Source organism: Sapajus apella, unplaced genomic scaffold, assembly GCF_009761245.1.
Source record: "Sapajus apella isolate SASKATOON/1434 unplaced genomic scaffold, GSC_monkey_1.0 scaffold5, whole genome shotgun sequence".
Taxonomy (NCBI): Eukaryota; Metazoa; Chordata; class Mammalia; order Primates; family Cebidae; genus Sapajus; species Sapajus apella.
This window is the reverse complement of record NW_022436945.1, coordinates 31,661,309-31,685,966: the sequence shown is the minus strand read 5'-3', so window position 1 is coordinate 31,685,966 and position 24,658 is coordinate 31,661,309. Positions and strand designations below refer to the sequence as shown.

Sequence of the window (24,658 nt, the reverse complement as noted above, 5' to 3'; positions counted from 1 at the left end):
CTCCATTTCCTAAATTGGCAAATTGAGTTGAATGGCACTTTGGCCTATGTTTCAGCATTGCGTTTTAAAATCGCAGATAAGACAAGCATATGTTGTGATATTAATCATAAAATCTGTAAATTGATTTACAGTTAATTTGATATTGTCATAAAAATTTTCTTCCATGAAGTTCATGGGACAGATCACTGGAAAAAACAAGACACTAGAGCATTTAAAGACATTTGACAATTGAAATGAAGAAAGTTTATTAATAATCAGCACTATATAGCCACTTTACAAACATTGAGTTTAATTCTTACAATCCACTGTACAGCTGAGGAAACCGATACTGAGAAGTTACTTCTCAAGTGTCTGACTAGCTGGGAAGGGCAGTGCCAGGACCACTTCCAGACCTGCTTCAACTGGGGTCCATGGAGACAGTCTTAGGGTTTGCCAAACGGCCTTCTGTTTCAGCTGTCTATACATTTCCATGAGTAAAAGTCACAGCATGTCACTCTGATACTGACAGTGTAAGCACATAGAAGTAGACTGAAGAACCACGTTGTTAAAGGCTTGTAGGCAGGTGACACACTTGAATTCTCTCCCCTATGTGTCTGAACTTGGGCACATTGAAGATGAAGAAGAGTTTCTGTCTGGTGTGGGAACATAGGTGCTAACAGATCATGCCATGTGGGTCAGAAGGTAAACCGCTTATACTCGTCACGCCCCTTGGCTTGGCCAAATGCACATAAACTCGTATTTTCTCAAACATTCGTTCTCTGAAACTTCACACAGAAATTTCAGAACAATTCCTCTGTTGCAAGTTGCATTTTCAGGCAGCGTTGCTTTATTTTTGAAGACCCAGTGGTTCGATTTTGAGCCAACCTCCCTCTGCAGGGACAAGCGATTGCTTGTTCCCCACACAGGGCCTGTGCCCTCCAGTTACCAGCTTTGCAGCTTCCTCAGCTGATCCCTTCTCAAGTCCCCTGGGAGCCACTTTTGTGGCAGATTCCATTTGGTTTCACAGGGCCTCTAGGAGGGGCAGTGGGGGCCACTTGGCCTGGTGCACCGGTCTCCCACATTAGGAGCAATTTGCAAACTGCTCTCGGAGGGAACCAGAGCCCAGCCCCGAACAGGCTGCTCCTGTTACCACCATTGTCTCAGGATCCCTTCGTCTTTTCCCAGCTGACCTGCCTGCGAGTGGGGAAATGTGAAAAGTTAAAGACAAAACTGGTTTCTTCGGAGTGAGGGGGAGCTTTCTTATACAGAAAGGAAGGAAATACCTCTGTGGGATTTTATTCTTCCTCTCTCTTCATCCAAAAAATACAAAGAGACTCTCTGTCTTTAATGCGAATGTCGGCTTTAAATCTTTTAGGTTTGGATTAACTCTGCAAAAGAAAAAAAAATCTGACAGGCTTTCAGATATGACGCAGAAAAACTTTTTTCCCCTCAATTCATGTTGTTCGTTTGTAAAGCCAAAGGCTGGTGGACTGAATGGTGGGGCGCCAGTCACTCCTCCGTCCGTCGTTAGCATCACAATGGTCAGAATTAGCAGCCTTGAATCTCCACCACTTTTGCCTTTTCCATCGGTGGACATTTAATACGAGGTAGCGAAGGCAAGAATAAATCCTCCTTCTCTTGCCCCCGCCCCCACCAAATTAAAATATATTAAAATTAAGCCAAGTAAGTGTGGTATTTTCAGTTACATGCCTTGGAATTCTTATCTTACCTTTCCCCCCAGAAGGAGAAATTGGTTTTTTACAGTTGTTACCTTACTAGAAAGCTTCTTTCAAACTAAAGAAAATCCACTGGCTTGATAGACATTTCCTATTACAGAGTTATTGTTGGTTTTCACTGTTGAGGATGTCAACAAACATGTCAAAGATCATGTTTTGCTTATTAAATAAAGTGACTTTTATGTGAATATGTTTCACCTTGTTGGTGTCTAGAATATGGTTGCTATTTCATTGAACCCACGTGGCAAAACTTATTTTCTGGAATTTTTTGTAATAGCATGTTTTTATTTTAAAAGCATTTAGCGCTATTCACTTCTACATGGTGAAAAATCTTAGTTTCCTTGAACCTACGATCTGTATGGATAAGCTCATGTCAATGCAGAAAAAAATTTAAACAGCAGTTCCTAGTTCTTAATTGAGAGTCAGAATGAATAGGTAATCTGAAATATAATTTAAAATTCATAATCTGCATGTGTCATAAGGACTGATTAAGACTACTTAAGTGTAATTGTGAAATTGCCTACAATAATTAAACTCTAGGTTATTTTTAATTCCTGAACCATACCTGAACTTTTTTTAATTTTGTGTGATTTTTAGTAGAATCTAAATGTGTGTGCATTAGTTGGCTACTTTTTAATGGAATTAGAACCATACCTTTATGGATTTAAATAGATACTGAAAATGTACTCTTGATAAACAGGTTAAAAGAAGTGAAACCAAAATATTTATTTTGCTTTTTTATTGTATAATACTATTCCTTTTAAGTTCTGTGTAATCTAACTATATTACAAAGATATATTTTGTTATAATTGCAAATAAATAATAGAATTTATTTTTAAGTTATAGAATCTTTTTTTTTTTTTTTTGCAACCCTAAAAAGCTCTAATACAGCAATTTGGTATTTAATATAAAGGAATTATTAAAGTTATATTTAATATACTTTTATTTGGCTTTTACATACAAGATATTGGCTTGACTTTAGCCATAACAGCTGTGCACCAATACCAGTTACATAAATCACTGAACAAAAATTAAGATTATTCCTACCTAATATTAGCCAAAAATAATCAAATTGTTGTTTTTGTAGGTATCTTAGTTTGATTATAGTGTAGTCATGATTTATCTGGATGATTTTTAATATCCTATAATTGTACAAAAGTAATTTTCATTTGCCAGAACTAGTAAATTTAGTTTCTAATTATGATTTATTTTATACCACATATTATTATAAGAGAATTTAATCCAGATTATATTTTAAATTTGCTCAAAAATTTATTTCTGTATTCTAAGTTAATTTCATAACTTGGAATTCAGAGTTGTATACTCTCTTATAGAGTGATATTCTTAAAATAGTTTTATTTAAAATTACATAAAAACCAAACACAAATCATGTGTTTTTTGATTTTAAAGTTATGTTGTTTCTGCCGGTTTACACAGGCAGCCATGTTGTTCAGTTCCGGCGTCTTTTGGATGGGCTTGTTATTCATCCCTGTGGCGTCTCTGCTCCTTGATGTGGTGTACAAGGTGTAAGTACATACTCTGTTCTATACAGAAAAATATGGATGCATATTAATTCTCAGATTTCTCTCTTTGTAACATCAACTCAAGCATGTAGAGTTTGCAGGATAGGGACTGGTAATATTACTTAATTTTAAATAAGGAAGGGGTGATTCAGGAACTAGAAAACTAGTTTAAAAGACTAAATGAGAAGTAAAAAGGTAGTTTCAGTTAACAGAGAAAAGTATATGGCATTGGAGAAAATTACATCAGGGAGCATGATTTTTAGAAACAGCCCCAAAACCCATACAGAGTAGTAGAAGAAAATTGTACTATTTCCAAACACATTTTTTATTAATATAAAAAGAAGTGTTTTCCTTGCCTGATTCCAAACATATATAAAATGAAAACATTACTAATTTTTTTCAAGGGTTATAAGTTTTAAAATCTTATCTCTTCCCCCAAAAAAGATAGCATTTATTACATGATGTTTATTTAAATAATTATGAGAGTTTTAATATTGTAAACCTAAACCATCATTTATTTTAAAACCATATAATTTCTATATTAATGCTCAAAATTATGGTAATTTTTAAGATTCTGTTGAAAAACTGCTTGTACTCTTGTTACTGTTGTACCTTGTCAGCAGCCTTGATAATAAGCCAGACATCTAGTTCTGTAAAGTCTTCACAAGAGTATTTCCATGCAAATCCCTTTTTTTTTTTTTTTTCTTTTTGCAGGATCAAAAGGACTGCTTTTAAAACATTGGTCGATGAAGTTCAGGAGCTGGAGGCAAAATCTCAAGACCCAGGAGCAGTTGTACTTGGAAAAAGGTAAAATACACAGTGAATATGTTCTTTTCCAAATAAACTTTAAATTTATCTCGTACTAGTGGTTGGAAATAAGTGATTAAGACTTGTATTTATCAGCCAGCATGGAGCTGGCAATGTCACTGGCAGGTTTGGGAATCAGAGAGATGTGGATTTACATCAAATCTGTCACTTTCTAAACTGTGTGGCCTTGGCTACGTTGCTCAATCCTACTGAGCCTCAATTTCCTCATCAATAAAATGGGGGCAATAATACCTACCTAATGGTTAGTTGAAAGAGTTGAATAAAATATTATAAAGCACTTAGCATAGTGCACAGTCTTTAATGAGCATTAAATAAATGGTAGTTACAAACATTGTGTTATTAAACTGCAAGAAAAGAAAAAGACTTTTAGCTTGAAATAGGATCCATAATAAAATAGTATGTAATCAAAACCATAGTTTGATATAAGACAAACTACCTTATATAATTGCATTTGTGGTTCAGTAGTTATTAGGAACTGACCTGGATATATATCATATATGAAGTGAATTATGTCTCCCCAGTTCTCTTCCGTATCACCACCCCCCACCAAAGTAAAGCAAAGTTAGAAAGCTAATCAAATCCACTAAATTCACAAAGTGTCGTAAGAAAGAAATTAAAATTAGTTGCAGTCTATTATAAAACACAATTATGAAGATAATTTCTTTATTCTTCATGTTCATCATACTAAAGTAAGCTGAAGTTTTGGCTAAACTATAGGAAATGTTTTACTCTGGTATTTGTCACATTAATCATGATTCGCTGTTGTTATTCATTTTGACACAATGGAGTAGGTGTCAGAACTCAGTGAGACCTTGGCTTCCAGCTCTCTCTTGCTCTCAGTATGCTGAAAGAACTCATCACACACCAGTGTGTGCTACTTTTTTGAAAATAATAGCACCGACCTTTGTTGAGCGCTCACTATGGCACTATGTGCCAGGTGCTTCCCTTGCATTTATGTGCACTATCTCACTAAGTCCCAGTAACAACCCCTTACAGATCCATCATCTCCATTTTTTTTTCCAGATAAGGAAACTGGGGCTTTGAGAGGTGAAGTTCCCAAGGTTATTAGTGACAGATCTGGGCCTTGGGTCCATGCCAACTGATCTCAGAGCTCCTGCTCTAAAACATTCACAATTCTGCCTCCTTTTGCTACTTGTTCAAAAATATAATAGAGCTGCAAAAACAGCCTACTACTAACTTGACAGAGTACTTAACCTCTGACTCAGTGTCTCAGTGTACAGGAGGGGAATAGTAATACCTGCTTTCAAGGTTGTATTCTCCTCCCTCCACCTTTCCCTTCATCTAAAAGTTTGCATCCTAGGATTCCTCATAGGAAAGCACCTATTCCATTACCTGGCAGTTTGTCAGTAAATTCAGTTAGTAAATTCATATGTCAGTTCTCTTTCTCTGGTGATAAAAAGAATACAGTGAGAGTTCTAGCTCATGAAATTGTGAATAAAACCATTTATTCGTAATTATTAGGGAAAGACCACTGTTAATACCGTTATTATCCTTAACAGAATATTTCCAGATTTGTAAGTGTGTTAATAAAATCACCTTAATCCCTTCCACATGATACTTAGTTTGCCTTTTTGTTGTCTGCTAGTGACTTCAATTCATAAATCAGGCCAATATAATGACCTCCAGGTCCTAAACATTCAGTGAGTCTCTAATATATGTAGCTCCTTCCATTAAATAAAATAAGCCAAAAAGCCCAAAAAGGAAAGAAGTGAAATCCAGCATAAATGACCACCCACTTCTTCATAGGAAATGCATCAGATAAATTTCCTGCTGCTGCCCATCTCCTTTGCCTAAAACAGCTATTTAGCTTTTCCTAAGAACTCAGGAATGTGTTAGCTATCAGCTGAATACCACAGACAAAACCCTGGACCAACATGTATTCCATGTTGCTGTTGCCACCCACTGGTGACCAGAAGGTTGATGATCATTGTAACCATAATGGCTTCCTGCTAGATGGCAGGTGCCAGGAGAGGGGAGGCAAGGGAAGGATCTGTGAAAGGAGAAAAGTAGCAACTGGATGGAAACATCTTCATGCTAAAGTAATGGTACTCTAAGGTAAAAGAATTGGTGGATTGATTTTACCATCTGGATTATTTTAGGAATCATGGAGAATGAGATTGATTTCAGATTTCAAAAAGTTAGCAAATTTTATTTTTTTTTCCCCTGAGATGGAGTCTTATACTGTCGCCTGGGCTGGAGTGCAGTGGTATGATCTTAGCTCACTGCAACCTCTGCTTCCCGGGTTCACGTGATTCTCCTGCCTCAGCCTCACAAGTAGATGGGATTACAGGTGCACACCACCACACCTGGCTAATTTTTTGTATTTTTAGTAGAGATGGGATTTCACTATGTTGGCTAGATTGGTCTCAAACTCCTGACCTCGTGATCCACCTGCCTCAGCCTCCCAAAGTGCTGGGATTACAGGCGTCAGCCACAGCGCCCAGCCAAAAGTTAGCATATTTTATCTACATCATCAAAAGGGAAGAAATTGTGATTCTTGTGGATTCTAATGACACCAGACTTTCTTTAGTTCTGAAACATCATGTTATTTTATATCTGCTAGTCTTTGCATTTGCTGTTCCCCTGTCTGGGAGCCAGTACCCCTCTTACAGACCAGGCATTCCAATTCTCAGCTTTCAAAACCCAATGTAGATGCAGTTTTTTCAACTTCTCACATCTATAATATGTAATTACTAGCCTATTATCTCTGTACTTTTGTACTCTGTGTGTACTCTGTATGAAATTTTGTGGTTACACTGATCACATTGCATTATAAAGTATTAGTTTACTCTAAAGTATTAGTTTACTCCATGTATGTTTTTGCCCCCTACTAGATTGAGCTCCTAGAAGGAGAGGCCCATGTCTTAGTCATAGCTGCAACCCAGCACCTGGTGCAGCACCAGGAACATAGTAGCACTCAATAAATATTTGTTGAGTGGATGAACGGGATGGTTAAGAGAATAAACTAAAGAATGGATGAAAGAAAGAGTGTGCAAAAGGATTGCTGAGTAAGAGAAAGGATTGTTGAATTGATGGTTGACCTGTTAGCTGTGAAACAGAAATCTGATACATAAAAACATAGAGAGAATTTTATAATTGGTACTTCCCAAACAAGGTAATATCCAAAGCAACCATCATTTACTTTTTTGTTATACAGTGATACAGTTCTTAAGAAAGATCTTGTGAGTTGATCATCTCCAATTTTTTTAATCTTCACTAAGTATGACCATTAAACTCAGGTTATGTATAAAATGCAAATGTCAGAAAAACAATAAATTGTAAGCACATAAGGAAGATTAATATTTGCAATAATGTCTTTGTTCATTTTCAAAAATAAACCATCTTGGTTAAAACAGACATTTTTAGTAGAAATAGCATGCTACCTACCATACGCCGCAAATTAGATTCATTTTATTATATTTTAGGGGTAAAATATGTTTAATCAATCTAAATATGTTCTAAAATGCATGCTTTTGAACCATGGGTTATAGCAGAAATAAATGCAAGTCTACAATGGTGAGAGAATAACCTAAACCTTACTCCCGAAGGTTTAAAATAATCCAAACCTTGCTGCCTTCTGACCTCTACCAAAGTCCATGTAAGGAGCTGAGTTCTTTTTTTTTTTTTTTTTTTTTTTTTTTGAGACAGAGTCTCGCTCTGTTGCCCAGGCTGGAGTGCAATGGCATAATCTCAGCTCATGGCAACCTGTGCCTCCTGGGTTCAAGTGATTCTCCAGCCTTAACCTCCTCAGTAGCTGGTTCTACAGGCACGCACCACCACACCCGGCTTATTTTTGTATTTTTAGTACCGATAGGGTTTCACCATATTGGTCAGGCTGGTCTTGAACTCCTGACCTCGTGATCTGCCCGCCTCGGCTTCCCAAAGTGCTGGGATTACAGGCGTGAGCCACCACGCCCGGCCAGGAGCTGAGTTCTGAAGAACTGAAGAAAAACTGTCCACTGGAGAAAAATAAAATGGAAATTGTACTTTAAAAAAATAACCCAAATCTTACTCCTGAACATTTAAACCTGATCCAAAAGTTTACAATAAGAAATTATGGATACTGCGGGCTCCTTGGAGGCAAGACAGTTATTTTTGGATATCATAGGAGTGTGTGTGAAGCAATGTATTTTATCGACAGGCAAATATAATGAGACTCATAATTCTTTTATATTTCTCACTGTAGTCATTAGCCAGCATATCATCATTGGCCATTACTAAATAGAATTTTAGCCTGGGATCTTCAGGTCAGTCCTCACTGATTTGCCTGGGACTACTGTTTGGCCATGGTTTACAGTTTTCACATGCTGGGAGAGTCAGGAATACGAGGTGTCAGAGAACTCGGTGGTGTGGATGGTGACAGTGCTCTCTTGAACCTGTCTGCTGCGTTGTTCATCTTAATGAAAAGCAGTTTCAACATTGCTCCAGAACTAGTAGAAAGGAAATAATTGTATTTCTCAGTGTTCACGCTAGATTTGATATCAGTACTACTTAAATACTTTGGTCGGGATTGAGGACACAGGGATCTGTCAGATGCTTCCTTCAGCCTTTCTCATCACCGTGATGGTGGTTCTGTCCAACATTCGAAAAGAAAAATGACAGAACACTGAAATGTTTTCAGCTCCAGGGCAGAGATTCGGCCTGTTCTATTCATTGTTTGTCTCCCCACCACTGCAGCTACCCTAGTGTAGAACAGCTATCACATGCTACACGTTAAACATTCTGTGAATGAATAGTGATTTACTTTTTGGAGAGTTGTTTTAATGAGTCAACCTAAATAGCTTACCATCCCAATATATGGACAAATGCAAATTTACTCCTCAAGTTTCCCACTGAAAATTCCTTAAGACAACACATTCCAACACATTCCGGAACTATAAATTGGTTTTTACCAACACCAACATTTTTTAGTATTTGTAAGTGAAATATTATTTTAAACATGTTATCTTTACATTCACCTCCACCAAATGTTTAACTTGCAACATTTTAGTGGGTTTGGAAATAAGGTAGCAATATTTAGTGGCAGTTGTAAGATTGCATTAAACAAACTCAAAATTTACATAACTTGGTATGTAAATGAAAGACTATACAAGACTGAGTAAAACTGCTAGCCAAGAGTTGTGAATAAAATGTGGTTTTAGTGCGAAGGTATCATCATCTTGGTGGAGTTTTTTTGTTTTTGTTTTTGTTTTGTCTTTTCACACTGTGTTAAGCTGTTCCGCTAAAATTGAACTTCTAATGTATCTATTAGTGTTAACATAAGTATATTTTATAATGTGCCTTAATAGTAATATTAGTAGCTTTAAACATTGATGGCCCAGAGTTGCATGAATGTTTAAATAAGTAGTTCCCCAAACGTATAAGATAAGACTAGAGAAATACAACTTATCATTTATTTATTAAGCAACCTCCTATGAATGGCATTTATATTCTGGAGGAGGGACTCTGCTCTATAGGACTAAAGCAAGAAGTTCAAAGTAGCTAAGGAAAAAACAAAACAAAAATCTAGTCATTTTCTTTGTGAAGAGGTAGAATGAGACCATCATAAATTAAAACTTATGTGCAGCAACAGACATCTCACCTTGAGCTTATGTTGACTAGAGACCAAGGCATCAAAAATGCTCCTTACAAAGTACCTTTTGTTTTGTGATGATCTCTGTTCTAGTTGATTTTTCATAATAAATTCTCAGGATCTTGGGGGTAAAGGTGGGAGGGCCAGCATTTGTTGAGTGCTTCCTATGAGTCGGTCATTGTGCTGACAGCTCCCTGCATCCTCACAGTCTGCCTGAGGGTTAAGTACTGCCCTCTGGTTATATAGGAGATGACCGAGAAAGGTTTGCCAGTGGTGACCCAGCTAATAAGCAGCCGACACAAAATTAAATGTAAGCACTATTCTGGAGCCCATGCTTTTTCCTGAGTAATGTGCTTCTTTTTTAAGAAACAGATTTTCTCACTGCTTTGTTTTAATGCTGTACATTAACTTGATATAAAAGAAGAGTTGAGAGCCTTTATGTGAACTGTACAAAATAGAGTTATGTTATCTTCCGTATTTTGGTTGCCATAATATGAAAGATTCTCATATGTGCCTTCTTAACACTTTAATATTGCAATATTAAAGTATTATGCATTTAGTAAGGCCAGCCCGAAACCTGGAAAATGCCTTCTGGGAACAAGACGCTGCATAATAATACATTGCTATCTTCTATTCTCCCGTAATCATTTCAGTTAGTCTCCCGTAGTCATTCGGTTTGTAACACTGGAGACTTTCCAGCACCCCATCCACAAGGCTCTGCTAAGGAAATCAGACCACCTGCTGCTAAAGCTGTGACTTCCTCAAAGCAGTTACATATTTTAGTGTCCCTCAGGGTCCATGGGTCTGTAACGCTAGATCATTTAAAGAGTAGAGTAAGAAAGCAACTCTGTAAAAATGGCCCTTTCTCATTTCTCATATCTGTTTATTTCACAGACAGAAACAAGTTTTACAACTGTTTGCAGAACTGCTGGAGTTTTAGATTAATTAGTTTTCTTGCCTTCGTGTAGCTAATTTCCAATGACAGTGAAATATGTCTAATAATACCAGTTAACCTCCCTAGACTTCAAAATATATGTGTGGAAGATTACTACAAATGTCAACATTTCTAAATATTTTTTATTCAGTTTTTCCTAAATGTTTGCATAATTCATTTACACAATGAGTTCATTTTGCAAAGGATCCTTTTTTTTGTATATAATATTGTTTCATTTCAGGGTCTCAGAAAAGTTGGCAAAACACAGAACTAACATAACACAGCAATTTAACTAAAGCTTTTATAGTGGGAAAAACACAAGATGGAAATTTTTCAGCTGAGTCAGTTCCAGTTATTAAAATTGCATAAACATTTGCTGAAACACATATGGATTATTTATTTGTGTCTCATGCCTGTTATGTTCTTTAATATCAAAACAAAATGTTACAAATCAAACAATGAAGAAATAACACGATGGGAAGATGATGATGTCTATAAATACATTTCAGAATTATTACTCAACAGTATATTCAACAACTATTTGAGTTTCTACTGTGTGGGGCACTGTTTTATGTGAAGTTGCAGGGGGAAGATGCCTAATTTTTTATAATGTGCTTTTAGAAGTTACATAATTAATTATCTAGATTTGGATCTGAGGAGACAACTATTCTAAACACTCATTGAAAAATACTTTCCTTGTTATTTCACCTATCATAATTATTTCTTCTGAAAATAGCTTATTTTAAAATCAAATTAAGGAACACATGTCATACCGTATTAGAGTGGTGGTGAAACTTTTCTAATTGAAAAGTTTATGAAATGTCTTCTTTGTGTAATGTTAGTTAATATTTACTTTAGTTAATATTTTCAACTAGAAATATTTTGCGCCAAAATGTGCCAAATATGAAAAGGATATAGTAATAAGGTTTTGTCATTCTAAAAATGCCATGCTTAGATGATATGTAGTAAGTTCGGCAAGCTCTTAGAGGTGAATAACACTGCTGATGTATTTTTTATTTTAGCTAATTGTGTTGTACGGGCTCTGTGTTGTCGCTTGACTTAAATATAACTGAGTTGAGGGTGGTGAGAAGATCTTACTTTTTACTGGGAGGAGGAGTACCGGGGACAAAACTCCTTAGTTACAAAAAAAAAAATGGCCTCAAAAGTCTGTCTGAATACTTGAAATCTCATTTGCTATCTAAGAAAATGGCATAAAAAGAATCACTAGGCTACAGATTTCTCAAGCAATCTTTTGTTTAAGTCTAACTCTCTTTGGTGGTCCTGTGGGCACACTGGGGTCTCTGCCGAGTTGATAATTCATTTCACACGTTTGCACCTGCTCTGCAGCCTGACCGAGAGGGCGCAACTGCTCAAGAACGTCTTTAAGAAGAACCACGTGAACTTGTACCGCTCTGAATCCTTGCAACAAAACCTGCTCCGTGAGTATTTGAGTTTCTTATTTTTAAATAAATTATCTGTCGTTACTGTATCATAGCATTTATATAATATCCTGACTTTAGGGTATTTAGCTATTTAAAACTAATGCCTAAAACAAGTTTTGCATATTTGCAACCTGTAAATAACAGAAAATCCATTGGTCAGAACCATTTCACTTTTAACAGAAGAGATAGTTCATTATAAAAGCTTGCTGTTTCACTTAAAGAAAAGCAATATTTCTACATTCCTTGCTTCCTTAAATCTTTTTCTTTAAAGCCAGTAAATCTTAACTCTTAAAAGCTGACTCTGTCTTGTTATCTTTTCTACTTGAATAACTTTGCAAGAGCCTTTCAGTTTTCATACAACACAAGGAAACATATATTTTTCCCTTCAGAAATATTTATGAATATTTAGAGTTGTAAGAAATTATTACATATTTGCCCTCTTAACATTTCAAGATCTAAAAAAGAATATAAAATGTAAAGCCCTGTAGTAAATGTATTTGTGTTAGTAATATATCTTTTGTTTCGTGTTGTTTCCACATATAATTTATTTTCACTTACATATACTCATGTCTAATGCTTTTGCTCTTTATACTTTGGGAGCCCTTTTCTAAAGATGTAATCCCCTTGGAGGTCATTCCTTATCCCATGCCCCTGCCAACCATGTTGGGGCATGAGTGAGTTTATTTGTAGATGCTGAGAGTCAAGGGGAATGTCCTCAGAAGGAAGGAGACCACTTGCCACCATTAGCAGCTATTTGTGTTTATCTCCTCTTCCTCACCATTTTTAATTGATAAATAATAATTTTCTATATTTATGGAGTACAAGATGATGTTTTGATGTACAGTTGGCCATTTGTATCTGTGGGTTCCACATCTATGGATTCAACCCATTGTGAGTCAAATATATTCAAGGGGGAAAAAAATTCACAAAGTTCCTAAAAGTAAAACTTGAACTTGCCATAAACCAAATAGTACATTGAATCCACTAGAATTAACTGATGTAGAGGCATTGTATTAGGTATGATAAGTAATCTAGAGGCTGGACATGGTGGCTCATGCCTGTAATCCCAGCACTTTGGGAAGCCGAGGCGGGCCGATCACAAGGTCAGGGGTTCAAGACCATCCTGGCCAACATGGTAAAACCCTGTCTCTACTAAAAATACAAAAATTAGCTGGGCGTAATGGTGGGAGCCTGTAGTCTCAGCTACTGTGAGGCTGAGGCAGGAGAATCGCTTCAACCCAGGAAGTGGAGGTTGCAGTAAGCCAAGATCATGCCACTGTACTCTGGCCTGGCAACAGAGCAAGACGTCTCAAAAAAAATAAAAATTAGTAATCTAGAAATGATTTAAAGTTTACAAGAGGATGTGTGTAGATTGTATGCAAATACTGTGCCATTTTATATAAAGGATTTGGGCACCCATGGATTTTGATATTCAAGGGGATTCCTGAAGCAATTCCCACAGATACCAAGGGACTGTACATGGTGGGATGGTTGAATCAATGACCTTATTCACCACCTCACCTACATATCACTTTTCCTTCCCTCTCATCTACCTGACCTATATGGAAATATATGAGTCCACTTGACTCCCTCACCCCCTCCAGAATTAGGGAAGCAAAAGTTAGAAGGGTTGGAGTTGATTTATAGAACAGAGGATTTAGGGGGATTGAGGGCGCCTCCTCAGTGTTCTAGGGAGAAGAATTCCTAGAATCTAAACTGGCAACCTATGATCATCCCACTCTTTATTTTGAAGTTAAGTGTGTGTCTTTTCTAGACATTAAAAATCAGTGTTTCCATGCTTTTGAAGGTGGGAAGGCTGCATTTGTTCTCAAGCTAGAAAATGAATACTCAAAAGGCAGAATGACAGTGGTTTCCAGTGCCTTTGTGATAATTCATGTTTTATCATTAACTTCTAGATGGGTATGCTTTCTCTCAAGATGAAAATGGAATCGTTTCACAGTCTGAAGTGATTAGAGCATATGATACCACGAAACAGAGGCCCGATGAATGGTGATGGGGAGAGCCTAAAAGGCAGGCTCTGTTATGTCTCTAAGGAGAGCCACCAGGTTGTCACCACAGTCTGCTAACCAATCCCAGTCTGATCCATGGAGAGGAAAGGTGGATCTGAGCTCATCTCGCTGATGGACATTCAGATTTATGTATATTATAGACATAAGCACTGTGCAACTGTACTGTAACACCATATCTTTTGGATTTTTTAAGGTATTTGCTAAGTCTTTGTAAATGGAAATCGAAAATGACCTGGTATCTTGCCAGAGTGCTTTCTTATATGGAGAAAAAGTCAGTATTCTTATGCCATTACTTGGGCTGTAACTGACTATCAATTTATTGGCTGTACCACAAAGTAACCAACCATTAAAAAACTCTAAATGGTATTTAGTTAAAGGGACTCTTGATATCCAGGCTTAGATTTCAGGATATGCTGAAACAAACCAGCATTCTTAAGGAACTGACTCAATCTTCCTGAGCAAAATTTCTAAACAAGGCATTATTAACAAGCATTTTTGTCAAAATTGTCTTGATAAATGTTTGCCAAAGAGGTTCAATAAATGTATTTCTAGTTCAGTAGTCATATGCCCAGAAATGTAAGAGAAAGTTTACTTCCAGTTCTGCTGTAAGATCTGCATGCCTGACTTTTCAAATGTAAGAGTGATTTAAAATGAATATTTCAAGGCATTTGCTACTAAAATCTGTGATGTTGCACCTTTGGCCTTACAAATGCTTCTTTGTTATTTATCGTGTTTATTTGTTAGAGGACACACGTGTTAATGTGACTCTTATTATGACACTGATTTTTTAAATTGTATGTATGTTTCAGTTGTTTCTGATAAAGTTTCATCATCATCTAGATTTTTCTAAAAATTTGGCTTGTCTAGTAGATTGAGTGATGTCATTTTGTCTTAAAGTTTTTCCTGTTAAGAAATATACAGTACATATTTACGTGGGATTTTTAAAGCTTCTGTTGCAGTATTTGGAATAACATGTCAGATAAATGCATGGGCTTTTGTCATGAACATAGGCTCAGCTTTTGTCCTGTGTGTCCGTTCTCACTATGTGTTCCCACAAGACATACCCGCTGTCTTATGTAGCATACCCAGTGATATGGTGACTGCCCCTATACTGAAGACTGAAAATGATTTCACCGTTCACTCATCAAATAGTTCCCCAAATTCATCACATGCTGCTTATTGGGACAAATAAGTAGTACATTTTCCCCATTTTAAAAATGCTGATTGTACTCAAGTCCGTAACTTTATAGTCAGAGGACACTTTCATCATGAGTAGGTTTTGTTGGTGTGTTTTAAAATCTATGTGAGTTTAATTATTTTCAGCATTTACAAGACATCTGAAATTGCCTATTTTGCTACCAACAGCAAATGAAGGGGCTGTTTAAAACCACAGCCAGTTTTCTACACTAGTTTTTAATGATACTTTTGTTTGGAAAAACGAATTAGTTTTCAGATACACCTCAGAGATTGAAGCAAACTATTTGCCTTTTACTCAAAAGCCTGCTTGCCTTCACATGGATTTACCAGCAAAATAGGTAGAACTCTAAATAAAGTCAACTAGAATTGAGAAGAGGTCATTTTTTTTCAGATCTCTTCTTGAGTTTAATATTCTCACATTCTTTTCGCCCTTCTTCTCAATCTAGATTTAAAATTAGGATATATATCATTTCCTTGTCTGTATTTGTGGCTCCTTAGTTACCAGTATGCCTCTACATTTTCTACAAATAAGAGGTTATAACACATATACATAATTCTAACCTTAAGGGAACATGCATTTACACACATTACTTCCCAAGCCCTTCCTGTTTGGGGTACAGATTAAGAGAGTCATGAATCAACACATCTAGCAAGGCCACAGGTGTAAGAGTCTAAGATCATCTTCAAAATTCTGAAGTCCCAGACTTTATCTGTCTAGTGAATGGATATTCAGAGTGGCTTTTCCTGAGCTGCCCAGTGGTGATAGCTGAGGTCAAACCACAAAAAATGAGAAAGCAAGAATGAAGTGCACCCCTCCAGAGAAACGCTTTATAGCAGTTACACAGCAGAGCTGCTTCCATTTGCCCTCACTTCATCAGCGGCACCCTTCTGCAGAATTCTAACATAAAAACATTATGAATATAATAGAACTGGATTTTCTGACTTAATAAATTTTATTTTAATTTTGAAACATGGATTGTTTCTGTGGAGCTCTTAAACAGTTGATAATGTGTAACATGATCTGAAACGTGACTAATTTGAGCCTCTTTGTCCCATGGTCCTATTTTTGAATTGTTGACATTGTTAGTCTCTCTGCTTCCTGGGTGAGACTCGGGGTTTGAGGGGCAGGGAGTGACCTTCTTGGTAAAACTTAAAATATAACATTGCAATTGCAGTGACTTTACAGTGTTACATTAGAGAAAATAGTCTGATTTTTTTAAACCTTCCTTAATTGGAAAAAAGTCACATGGTTTTACCAGGATTGAAATAAACAGCCGAAGTGACTTTTAACATGTGTTTTCTGAAATAAAGGCACATACTCTTCAATTAAAAAGTTCCTTATAGGGACTCTGGCAAATGCTAACACAGTTGCTTTACAATGTTTACAATTCAGAAAATACGACTTATAATAGAAAATCCTAGTTCATTTAGCATTGAAAAGCTGAAAGTTGCTTCTTTCATGTTGAATAGTACACAGTGGTACTGAGCATGGACTTTCTAAATGTTTTATATATACATATAAAAATATATTGGTGTCTCACACCCAGAAAGATGTTATATTGTGGAAATTATTAGGGGGAAAACAGTGTTTCTCAGGAACGTTGTAAATTTCAAATGATATATGTACTTCCTGTCCTCCCACCTCCACTCTGTGCTCTAATGTGAGACTGCTTCAGCAGTGTTGCTAAGTTAATGGATAACTTTTCCTAATCAAGTCAGGTGAATGTATATTCTGCTAAACAGTGTTAGCCATTTACGTGAATTGTATGGCCATTAAATGGAATCAGTGATTCCTCTTTAATTTCCAAAGGGGAAATGAATTTTGGAAATCAATCAGCATTTATTCTGATCATTAAATTTTATACTTTAATTTTGCTCTTCAGCATTCTAAATATCCAGTGTGAAAGTCACATGATAATTTGTTTTGCATTGTGTGCACTTTACAACACTTAGAACTTGTCATTTAAAATGTGTTTTCAGGAAATGAATGCTGTTAACAGATTGTATTATTCATAGTTTTTAAATTATGACAGTGTCGTAATTGTTACAAAGCTAAATAATCATGTTTATTTTTGTGCAGTTTCTCTTTGATAGCTCCTGGTTTTAAAACCTGTTAGGCATATAATCTTATAAATAGTCATCCACAAAACTTAGGGAGAAAATACCCATCCCATTCACATCACATGGACCAGGAATTCATTTTGTAAATGACTTAAGGTAACACCATGCAGTTCAGTGCCTGATAAATGCTTTTTAATGATGAACATTTCTATAATGCCTCATAAGATACCATAATCTGATTTTTCTCACATTAAAATAACTGAAGTCACTTGTGTAACTTAGTTATACTTTGCTACATTTTAATTAACCTTGGACAGCTATTAAAGTAGAATGTAAGTTAAATTTTGAAGGAAAGGAAATAAATGTTTTCCATATTTCGTCTTGATTTATTTTCTGTATGAGAACAGCTGTGTTTTTGATAGGTTTATGGTTTGCATGAATTCATATTTAAAGTGATCCAGGCCAATGCATGGCTATTGCTGTAAATCTTGATGTTTATTTCTGCCTTATAAAGTTCTATCATGGCCTACCTGGAATTTAATATTCAGTAGACAAATTAGTTGGTCCTCTGCATAATTTTTAAATAGATTATTTTACAAAGAAATTTGAACAAATTTAATTGAATCTTTTGTTTAGCTTGCCTCTAAGAATTTTTTTTAATAAAGCTCCCAAAACTTCTCAGCAAATAAATCTCTCTTAAGTAGGAAAACTAGATTTCATATTAGCTTACTTTGAATTAACAGCAACTTTCCACAGGTAAATCTGTTCTTGCAAAAATGTGAGCAGAATAGTTAAAAGTAATATTTTTATGTTTTGTGGTTCTAAATAGAAGCCATAAATATAGTAAATACTATCTGTTGTTTAACTATGTCAATCTTCATTTTTTACATTTTCAAGTTTATTAGGTTAAAAAGGGCATCCTTGGAAGGCAGCTACTACAGAAAACTGCAGTTTTGCATTAAAGATAAAGTAGTATTTTCAGCTCCCTGCAAAACCATTCCTGCTGAAACTGCTGTAGAAGTTGTGAAGCTGCATGAGTGGAGAATATTGAATCTGTGGTTATAGTAGTTTTCTCAGGTTTGTTTATCTTGATGTTTGATGCACTGTGTTTTATAGTTATTAAAGTTGAGTAATATTATCTCTATGCAGTGTTATGTGTCATTGGCCTTTTGCGAATGTGCATGTTTTAAACTGCAAATTTTAAACATTTTGTCCTCTAATTGTTATTAAAATAAACTTTACCATTACTTAAAGAAAATTGTTGAAGTTTTGATTGCTAGTTCTGGAAATTATATTGCTTTCTAAAACCTTCAAATCCAGCAGTAACTAGTCTGAGAAGATGTATCCATTTAATAGCTTTTAAACATTTTGTTTACAACCCCAGTGATTTATAAAATATCCCTTCATTTTAATCCAGCTAAATCAAACATGAAATGGAGTGTATTAACTCTAGTTTGGTAAAATTGGTAGTTTTTATAATTAAATAACAATTTTTTAATAAAATTACTGTATTTTGTGACTTCAGTATGTAAAGACTCCTGGGATTGTCCCTGTTACATATTTAAATTGGCTTGCAAGTAAACAGCTAATTCCTGGTTTCAACCTTTTATGTTAGGTCAATTATGTTTTCAAACCAACTGAATTGTTTTAAGTTCACGAGAAAGTGGTCAAGTTTAGCCAATAACATTTGAAGGAAGTAACCAGAAAATAATAAAATGAGCACATGAGACAAAAGTATAAACAGCATCAGAAATGAAAACAATCACTTCAGCAAAAACAAGTGTCCTTTGGTAAAAGAGAAACAACAAAAGATACAATTAGGTAAATTGCAAGAATAGGATTAGTTCTCAAAGAGGCCCTGGAGAGGCAATTTGAGGAGCATCTGATTTTATTAGACTGAGGCTGCCTGTGCTTAGCTGCCTGGAGTCCCATGTCCTCCCCCACAGTCTTCACTGGGACAATTGGGAGGGGACCTCAATGCAAAACAGTTTATGGATATATTACCTCTGAATTGTATAAAATAATTTTCACATTCAACTCCATTCTCCTTAAAATAAGCACTGTGTTTCCACTGATCTGTAGTTTAAGATGCCTTCTAATACTACCACAAGCAAAAAGCAAACTGGAAATACATTTCCATAAATCCAATATGTCATCCCCATTTAATTTTTTTTTTTGTATGCATAGGGCATCTTTAACCTAAAGCTTCCATTTCAGTAACACAGAAATACCTCACTTTAATGAAGAAAGACCTTCCTAACCTGGATAGTTTCAAAGTAGGCTAATAAAATATATTGGAAAATATGAAATACCTCTTGCCATTCAGTTTTTATTACTTTCAAGTACAAACTGTGTAGCTAGCAATTTAAATAAGGATTTCCTGTCAGAATAATTTCATTAACTACTGTTTAATTACAATTTTAAAATAACCATGTGCATGTAAAAATATGTTAACAGTTTGTTCCATTAATAGTCTAACATGCCTGTAAATTCTTAGTTTTCCTGAAGACATACTAAATAAATGTTTTACATTATGCAAAGGTAAAATGATCCTAACCCAGTGAAATCTGTCAAATTCCTGGTTGTGACTATATCTACTTTAGGAAGTTTTTTGGTTATCTCATTTTAGAGAGAAAATTTCCTATGGATTCAAGTCAATTGGTAAATTCTCCATGAGAAGTAGCTAATAGTAACAAAAATAAAACAGGTGGGGAAAATAAGGAATAATCTATCCATTTGGACAAGTGTACAATCTGTTCACTTTGGAACATAACTATTTTAAAGCAAATTTACTATATCAGATGTGCTTGTGTTTTTTTGGTTAGAAAAGCACATGTATTTTAGAATTAGTTTGTCTCCAAGGAACAGTTTGGTTTTTTTGTTTTCTTTTGAGACAAAGTCTCACTGCGACACCCAGGCTGGAGTGCAATGGCATGATCTCGACTCACCGCAACCTCTGCTTCCCAGGTTCAAGCAATTCTTCTGCCTAGCCTCATGAGTAGCTGGGATTACAGGCACCTGCCACGACACCTGTCTATAAATGTGCTCTCTAAAGCAGATGGTGAAAGAAATGTACAGACGATGAGTACCCAACAGCATGAGAGGATTCCCTACTCAAGGCAATAGCAGGAAGTGGCCAAATACCAAAGGGGCCATGGGTTATCAAGGACTTAGTTGATAAAACTTTAGGACCATTTTCTCTGTTCCCTACCCCTAATCAACACTGGCATCTGCCCTCCCACAGTACGTAGCCTTTCATTTTTATTCTAGAGTATTTCATCTGGTTTCTGTCATTTATCCTTACTACACAGCTTTTTGCCCACTAGAATGCAAGTGACCGGAGAGTGTCTGTAACTTCTTGTCAAGACAACCGTCAACAATAAGGTAGCTAATATTTCTGTTTGCCAAATGAGAAAACTGAGACACAGTGAACTTAAGTGGCCCAAAGTGACTCCACATTTAAGTGACAGAACCAGAAAACTAACCCCAGCACTATAGCTTCAAAATCCATGCTCAGTCACCCTCTGGAATCTCATTTCTCATGTGTAAAGGGAAAAATGTTTATCTTCTAGTGTTTTTATTCATGCTTCATTTTATTCAACATTCTCATAATGCAGCATAAGCTCTCCTTTGATGATTACAATCCCCTGATATCAATAGGATATGTACAATATGGTGTAACTGATGACTTTTTCCCCAATAGATTTTCTGAAAAGTATGTTGGATATTTTTTTCTTTCCTGACAAAATTAGGCCTCCTTCTACAAAGAATGTAGAATTTAAAAGTAGACCACCTGGGTTCAAATCTGTCCCCTATGGTATTGTCATTGTCCATCCTCGGGCACAGTGTTTAACCTTCTCACCTTGATTTCTTCATCGCAGGATAGGCATGATGATAGTCCCTTCTTCAGGGTTGTGAAGATTCAGTGATACAATTCATAAAGCACTGGAACACACATAGTGCTTAATAAATGTTATCCATTATTGGCATAATGACCTTTCAAACTGCAGAACTTCTGTTTATCACAATTATTGTGATATGAGGATGCTGGATTCAAATTCTTTCTGAAAGTAACAAAAGCAGACTCGTTTCCACTGTACTTTGGGGGCTTAGCAGATTGTGATGAGAAGCTCTTCAAAATTCCAAGAGATTTTATTGACCTTTGCAGGCTAATCTTTCTAAAATGAAGATATGATCCCATCACCCTCCCCTGTAAAATCCTTCCAGACTCCTTCTTGCATTTGACATCTATTCAAATGCCATGGTGTTCAAGATCTCTAATCTGTCCCTGCTTTTCTCTCCAGCCTCGCTCTACTTCTGGATACTTAAATGTTCCTTGTTCTTTCAGGCTCATGGGTGGGTGCTTCTGTGCCTCTCTATGAATTCTTTACTCTGCCTGATATATTTTTCCCTTATTTCCAGCCCCCCTCTCTTTCTTCCTCTGCCCGGTCTTCTTCATTCAAATCCTGTGTCTCTCAAGGCTCAGGTCCAATGTCAATACCTTCGGAATGAACAGTGTCCTTTGTAAGTGCTGCCAGGGTATCCTGCACTCCCCTATAATCACAGTTACCACAGAGAGCACAAAACAATAACGTGCTTCTTTTACAAAGCATCTGTAACATTTTATCACAAGTATTTGTCTTTGTCATCATGCCAGAGCCTATGGTAGATAGTGTCTCCTTGAGTTGGAAGTGCATTTTATTTATCTTTTATTCATCTCACCCAGCACCTGACCCATAAGTGGTGTTCAGCAAAGAATTGTTGGATGGGACAATACCTAGAAATCTATCACAGGATGGGCTTTTTACCTAAAATTGTGAATAATAATATCAGCTACATTGCTTCCAGAGAGAAGGTCAAAGGCATGTACACCAATTACTTCATGATATGATTTGATCTAGTGTCACTGAATGTCATATTGCAATGATGTACACAACATCTCTCTAATTTTAACCAGTTTATGGCCAGTTAAATTGACTGGGGCATCCTGCTCAGGATGGGAAATTTGCAGATGTGAATTCTTTAGTGTTAATTTGTCTAATGGACATAAACTGTTCTCCAAACCAATGACAAAAGTACAGCTACTAGAGAAATCTGACAACTAGATGGTATTTAGTGGGGACAGTTCCACCCTCTAGGGGACATTATGGAATCGTGTGGGGGAATCTTTGGCATTAGAGAGTTAGGGTGGAGATGGATGTGCTACTGGCATTCACTGAGGGGGACTCAGTTGTAACAAACACCCTACAATGCAAGGAGCAGCCTGCACAACAAAGACTTGGTAGATGTATATCAGCATGACTTTGGAATGTCCACCCTTCCTACTGGTGAAAAAACATAATCCCATATTACCTATATTTTTTGCACTGCCCCAGTGTACACTGAATTCTTCAGATATACAGTCACTGTGCAAATCAAGGGATAATCAAACTTTGCTGGGGAAAATCACATTAACAGGATCAGTGCAACTGTGTTTGAGTTGCCAGTCTGACCAACTGCATCTGTCTGGATTTGAAGCTGTCACATCGTGGTGGTTTTGAATAAAGGGTTAGCATCTGAGTCTTTTTTAAGTCTGCCCAAGCCTTTACATTTAGAAACAAGTTGCTTTCCTTTCTTTCTTCTTTCTGTATGTATATCACTGGGGCATTGTATTGATTTTTTTTTTAATTGTGTGTGTAGTGAGTTATCTATAAATCTCATTTTAGGACGGATAAAGTCACAAAATATTTGTTCTAAGGAGAGCTCATTTTGGGGTCCAATGGGGCTGAGAATCGCTGCCTTTGAAGTTTAGACTTATGCTCTTAAAATCTCCAGTGAATTTTGTGCACAGAACCATCAAAATCTCAAAGCAGTTTGAATCTATTTGTTTATGCATATCGACTCCAGTACAGACTAGCTGCAGGAACTTGGGCAAGTTGCCTCATTCCTTTGTGCCTCAGTTTTCAAATCTGTAAAATAGGAATTATAATACTTTTCTGTTTGGGTTGTTCAGAGCATAAAATAAGTTAGTACATATTTATAGTTAGTGCTTGACTCATAATAAGAGCTTAAATAAGGTTACCTTAAAACCATTTAAAAAAGCAATATACAGCAAACATAAAACCAAGTGTGCCCAAGAGCATGTGTATAAATGTTTATCCTTTTACATGCAGCTGTTTCTTTCCTTAATTATTTTGAATAATTTGGGATATCTGGAAGTCAGGCCACTTTTGGATACAGGAAAAAGCAGGAGCCTAGAAGTCAGAGCCCTTCTGCCTTTAGACTGAGCAAAGGCATAATGTCTTTGAATTTGTTTCCTTAACTAGAAACGAAAAGACAAGGCCAAACAACTTTCTTAGGACAGAATTCTACCTCTAACTAGTTGTGTTTGAAAATTGAGAGTGACATACGATAGTATGAATTCCTATAAATCCTGACTTTCAAACCACACCTGCAGGGGCCAGGTAGGTAACATAGCAGAAATAGATGGGCCAAGTGGGGAGACCAGGCAGGAGGCTGGCAAATGGCAGGTGTCCTGTCTGAAGAAGAGTGACCTAACCCCAAGGCAGTGCCGGACCCATGGTGCCACGTCCTCTATGTCATCAGAAGCCAGAAATCCAGATTCTTATGAGATATGTCCCAATGATGAATTCTCTACAGGCCAGATAACACATCGGAGGGCTGCAGACTGAGACCTCTATAAAAATTCACTTCCTTTGCTGCTTTCATGGCCCTGATAACAGAATTTTTTAAATTTTAAAGTATGAAGTATGTGTTAAAGACATTTCCTTTTATTGAGTAGCAAAAACATCACTAAAGAGATAAAATGAAGCACTTTAAAATTTCAATAGAGTTCATGGAAACATATTTTATTTATTCTAGCCCAATAATATATAAGCCCAAATATATAGTCATCAGACATAAAATTCAGTGGCACTGGAGATATATAATATTAGATGATTACTGTATACCAATAGCTAGACTTTGAGCTCCACAGTTATTATTAACATAAAAATTACAGTATGATTACTAAATAATTAGTACAGTCAATGTGGTAAATACATTAAATTAAAATATTTACATTTGTACATAGCTCATTTTACAAACAAATTTGTTTTTTTGAGATGGAGTTTTGCTCTTGTTGCCCAGGCTGGAGTGCAATGGCACAATCTCGGCTCACCGCAACCTCCACCTCCCAGGTTCAAGCGATTCTCCTGCCTCAACCCCCCAAGTAGCTGGGATTATAGGCATGCACCACCACACCCAGCTAATTTTGTATTTTTAATAGAGACAGGGTTTCACCATGTTGGTCAAGCTGGTCTCGAACTCCCGAACTCAGGTGATCTGCTTGCCTCG

General features: G+C 36.3%; 1 protein-coding gene across 8 annotated transcripts in view; it reads left to right on the top strand.

The window, feature by feature from the left end:
- The window catches only part of ATP8A1 (ATPase phospholipid transporting 8A1), a 249,208-nt gene extending 230,632 nt beyond the window's left edge, over nt 1-18,576 (top strand). For all 8 annotated transcript variants that reach the window (XM_032272101.1, XM_032272106.1, XM_032272095.1 and 5 more), the window contains 4 exons: nt 3,153-3,241; nt 3,953-4,045; nt 11,941-12,032; nt 13,952-18,576. In XM_032272101.1, the coding sequence (XP_032127992.1) occupies nt 3,153-3,241; nt 3,953-4,045; nt 11,941-12,032; nt 13,952-14,049 (372 nt within the window). In that variant the 3' untranslated portion in view covers nt 14,050-18,576. The remainder of the gene's footprint in view (nt 1-3,152; nt 3,242-3,952; nt 4,046-11,940; nt 12,033-13,951) is intronic.
- Nucleotides 18,577-24,658: the final 6,082 nt, after the last annotated feature.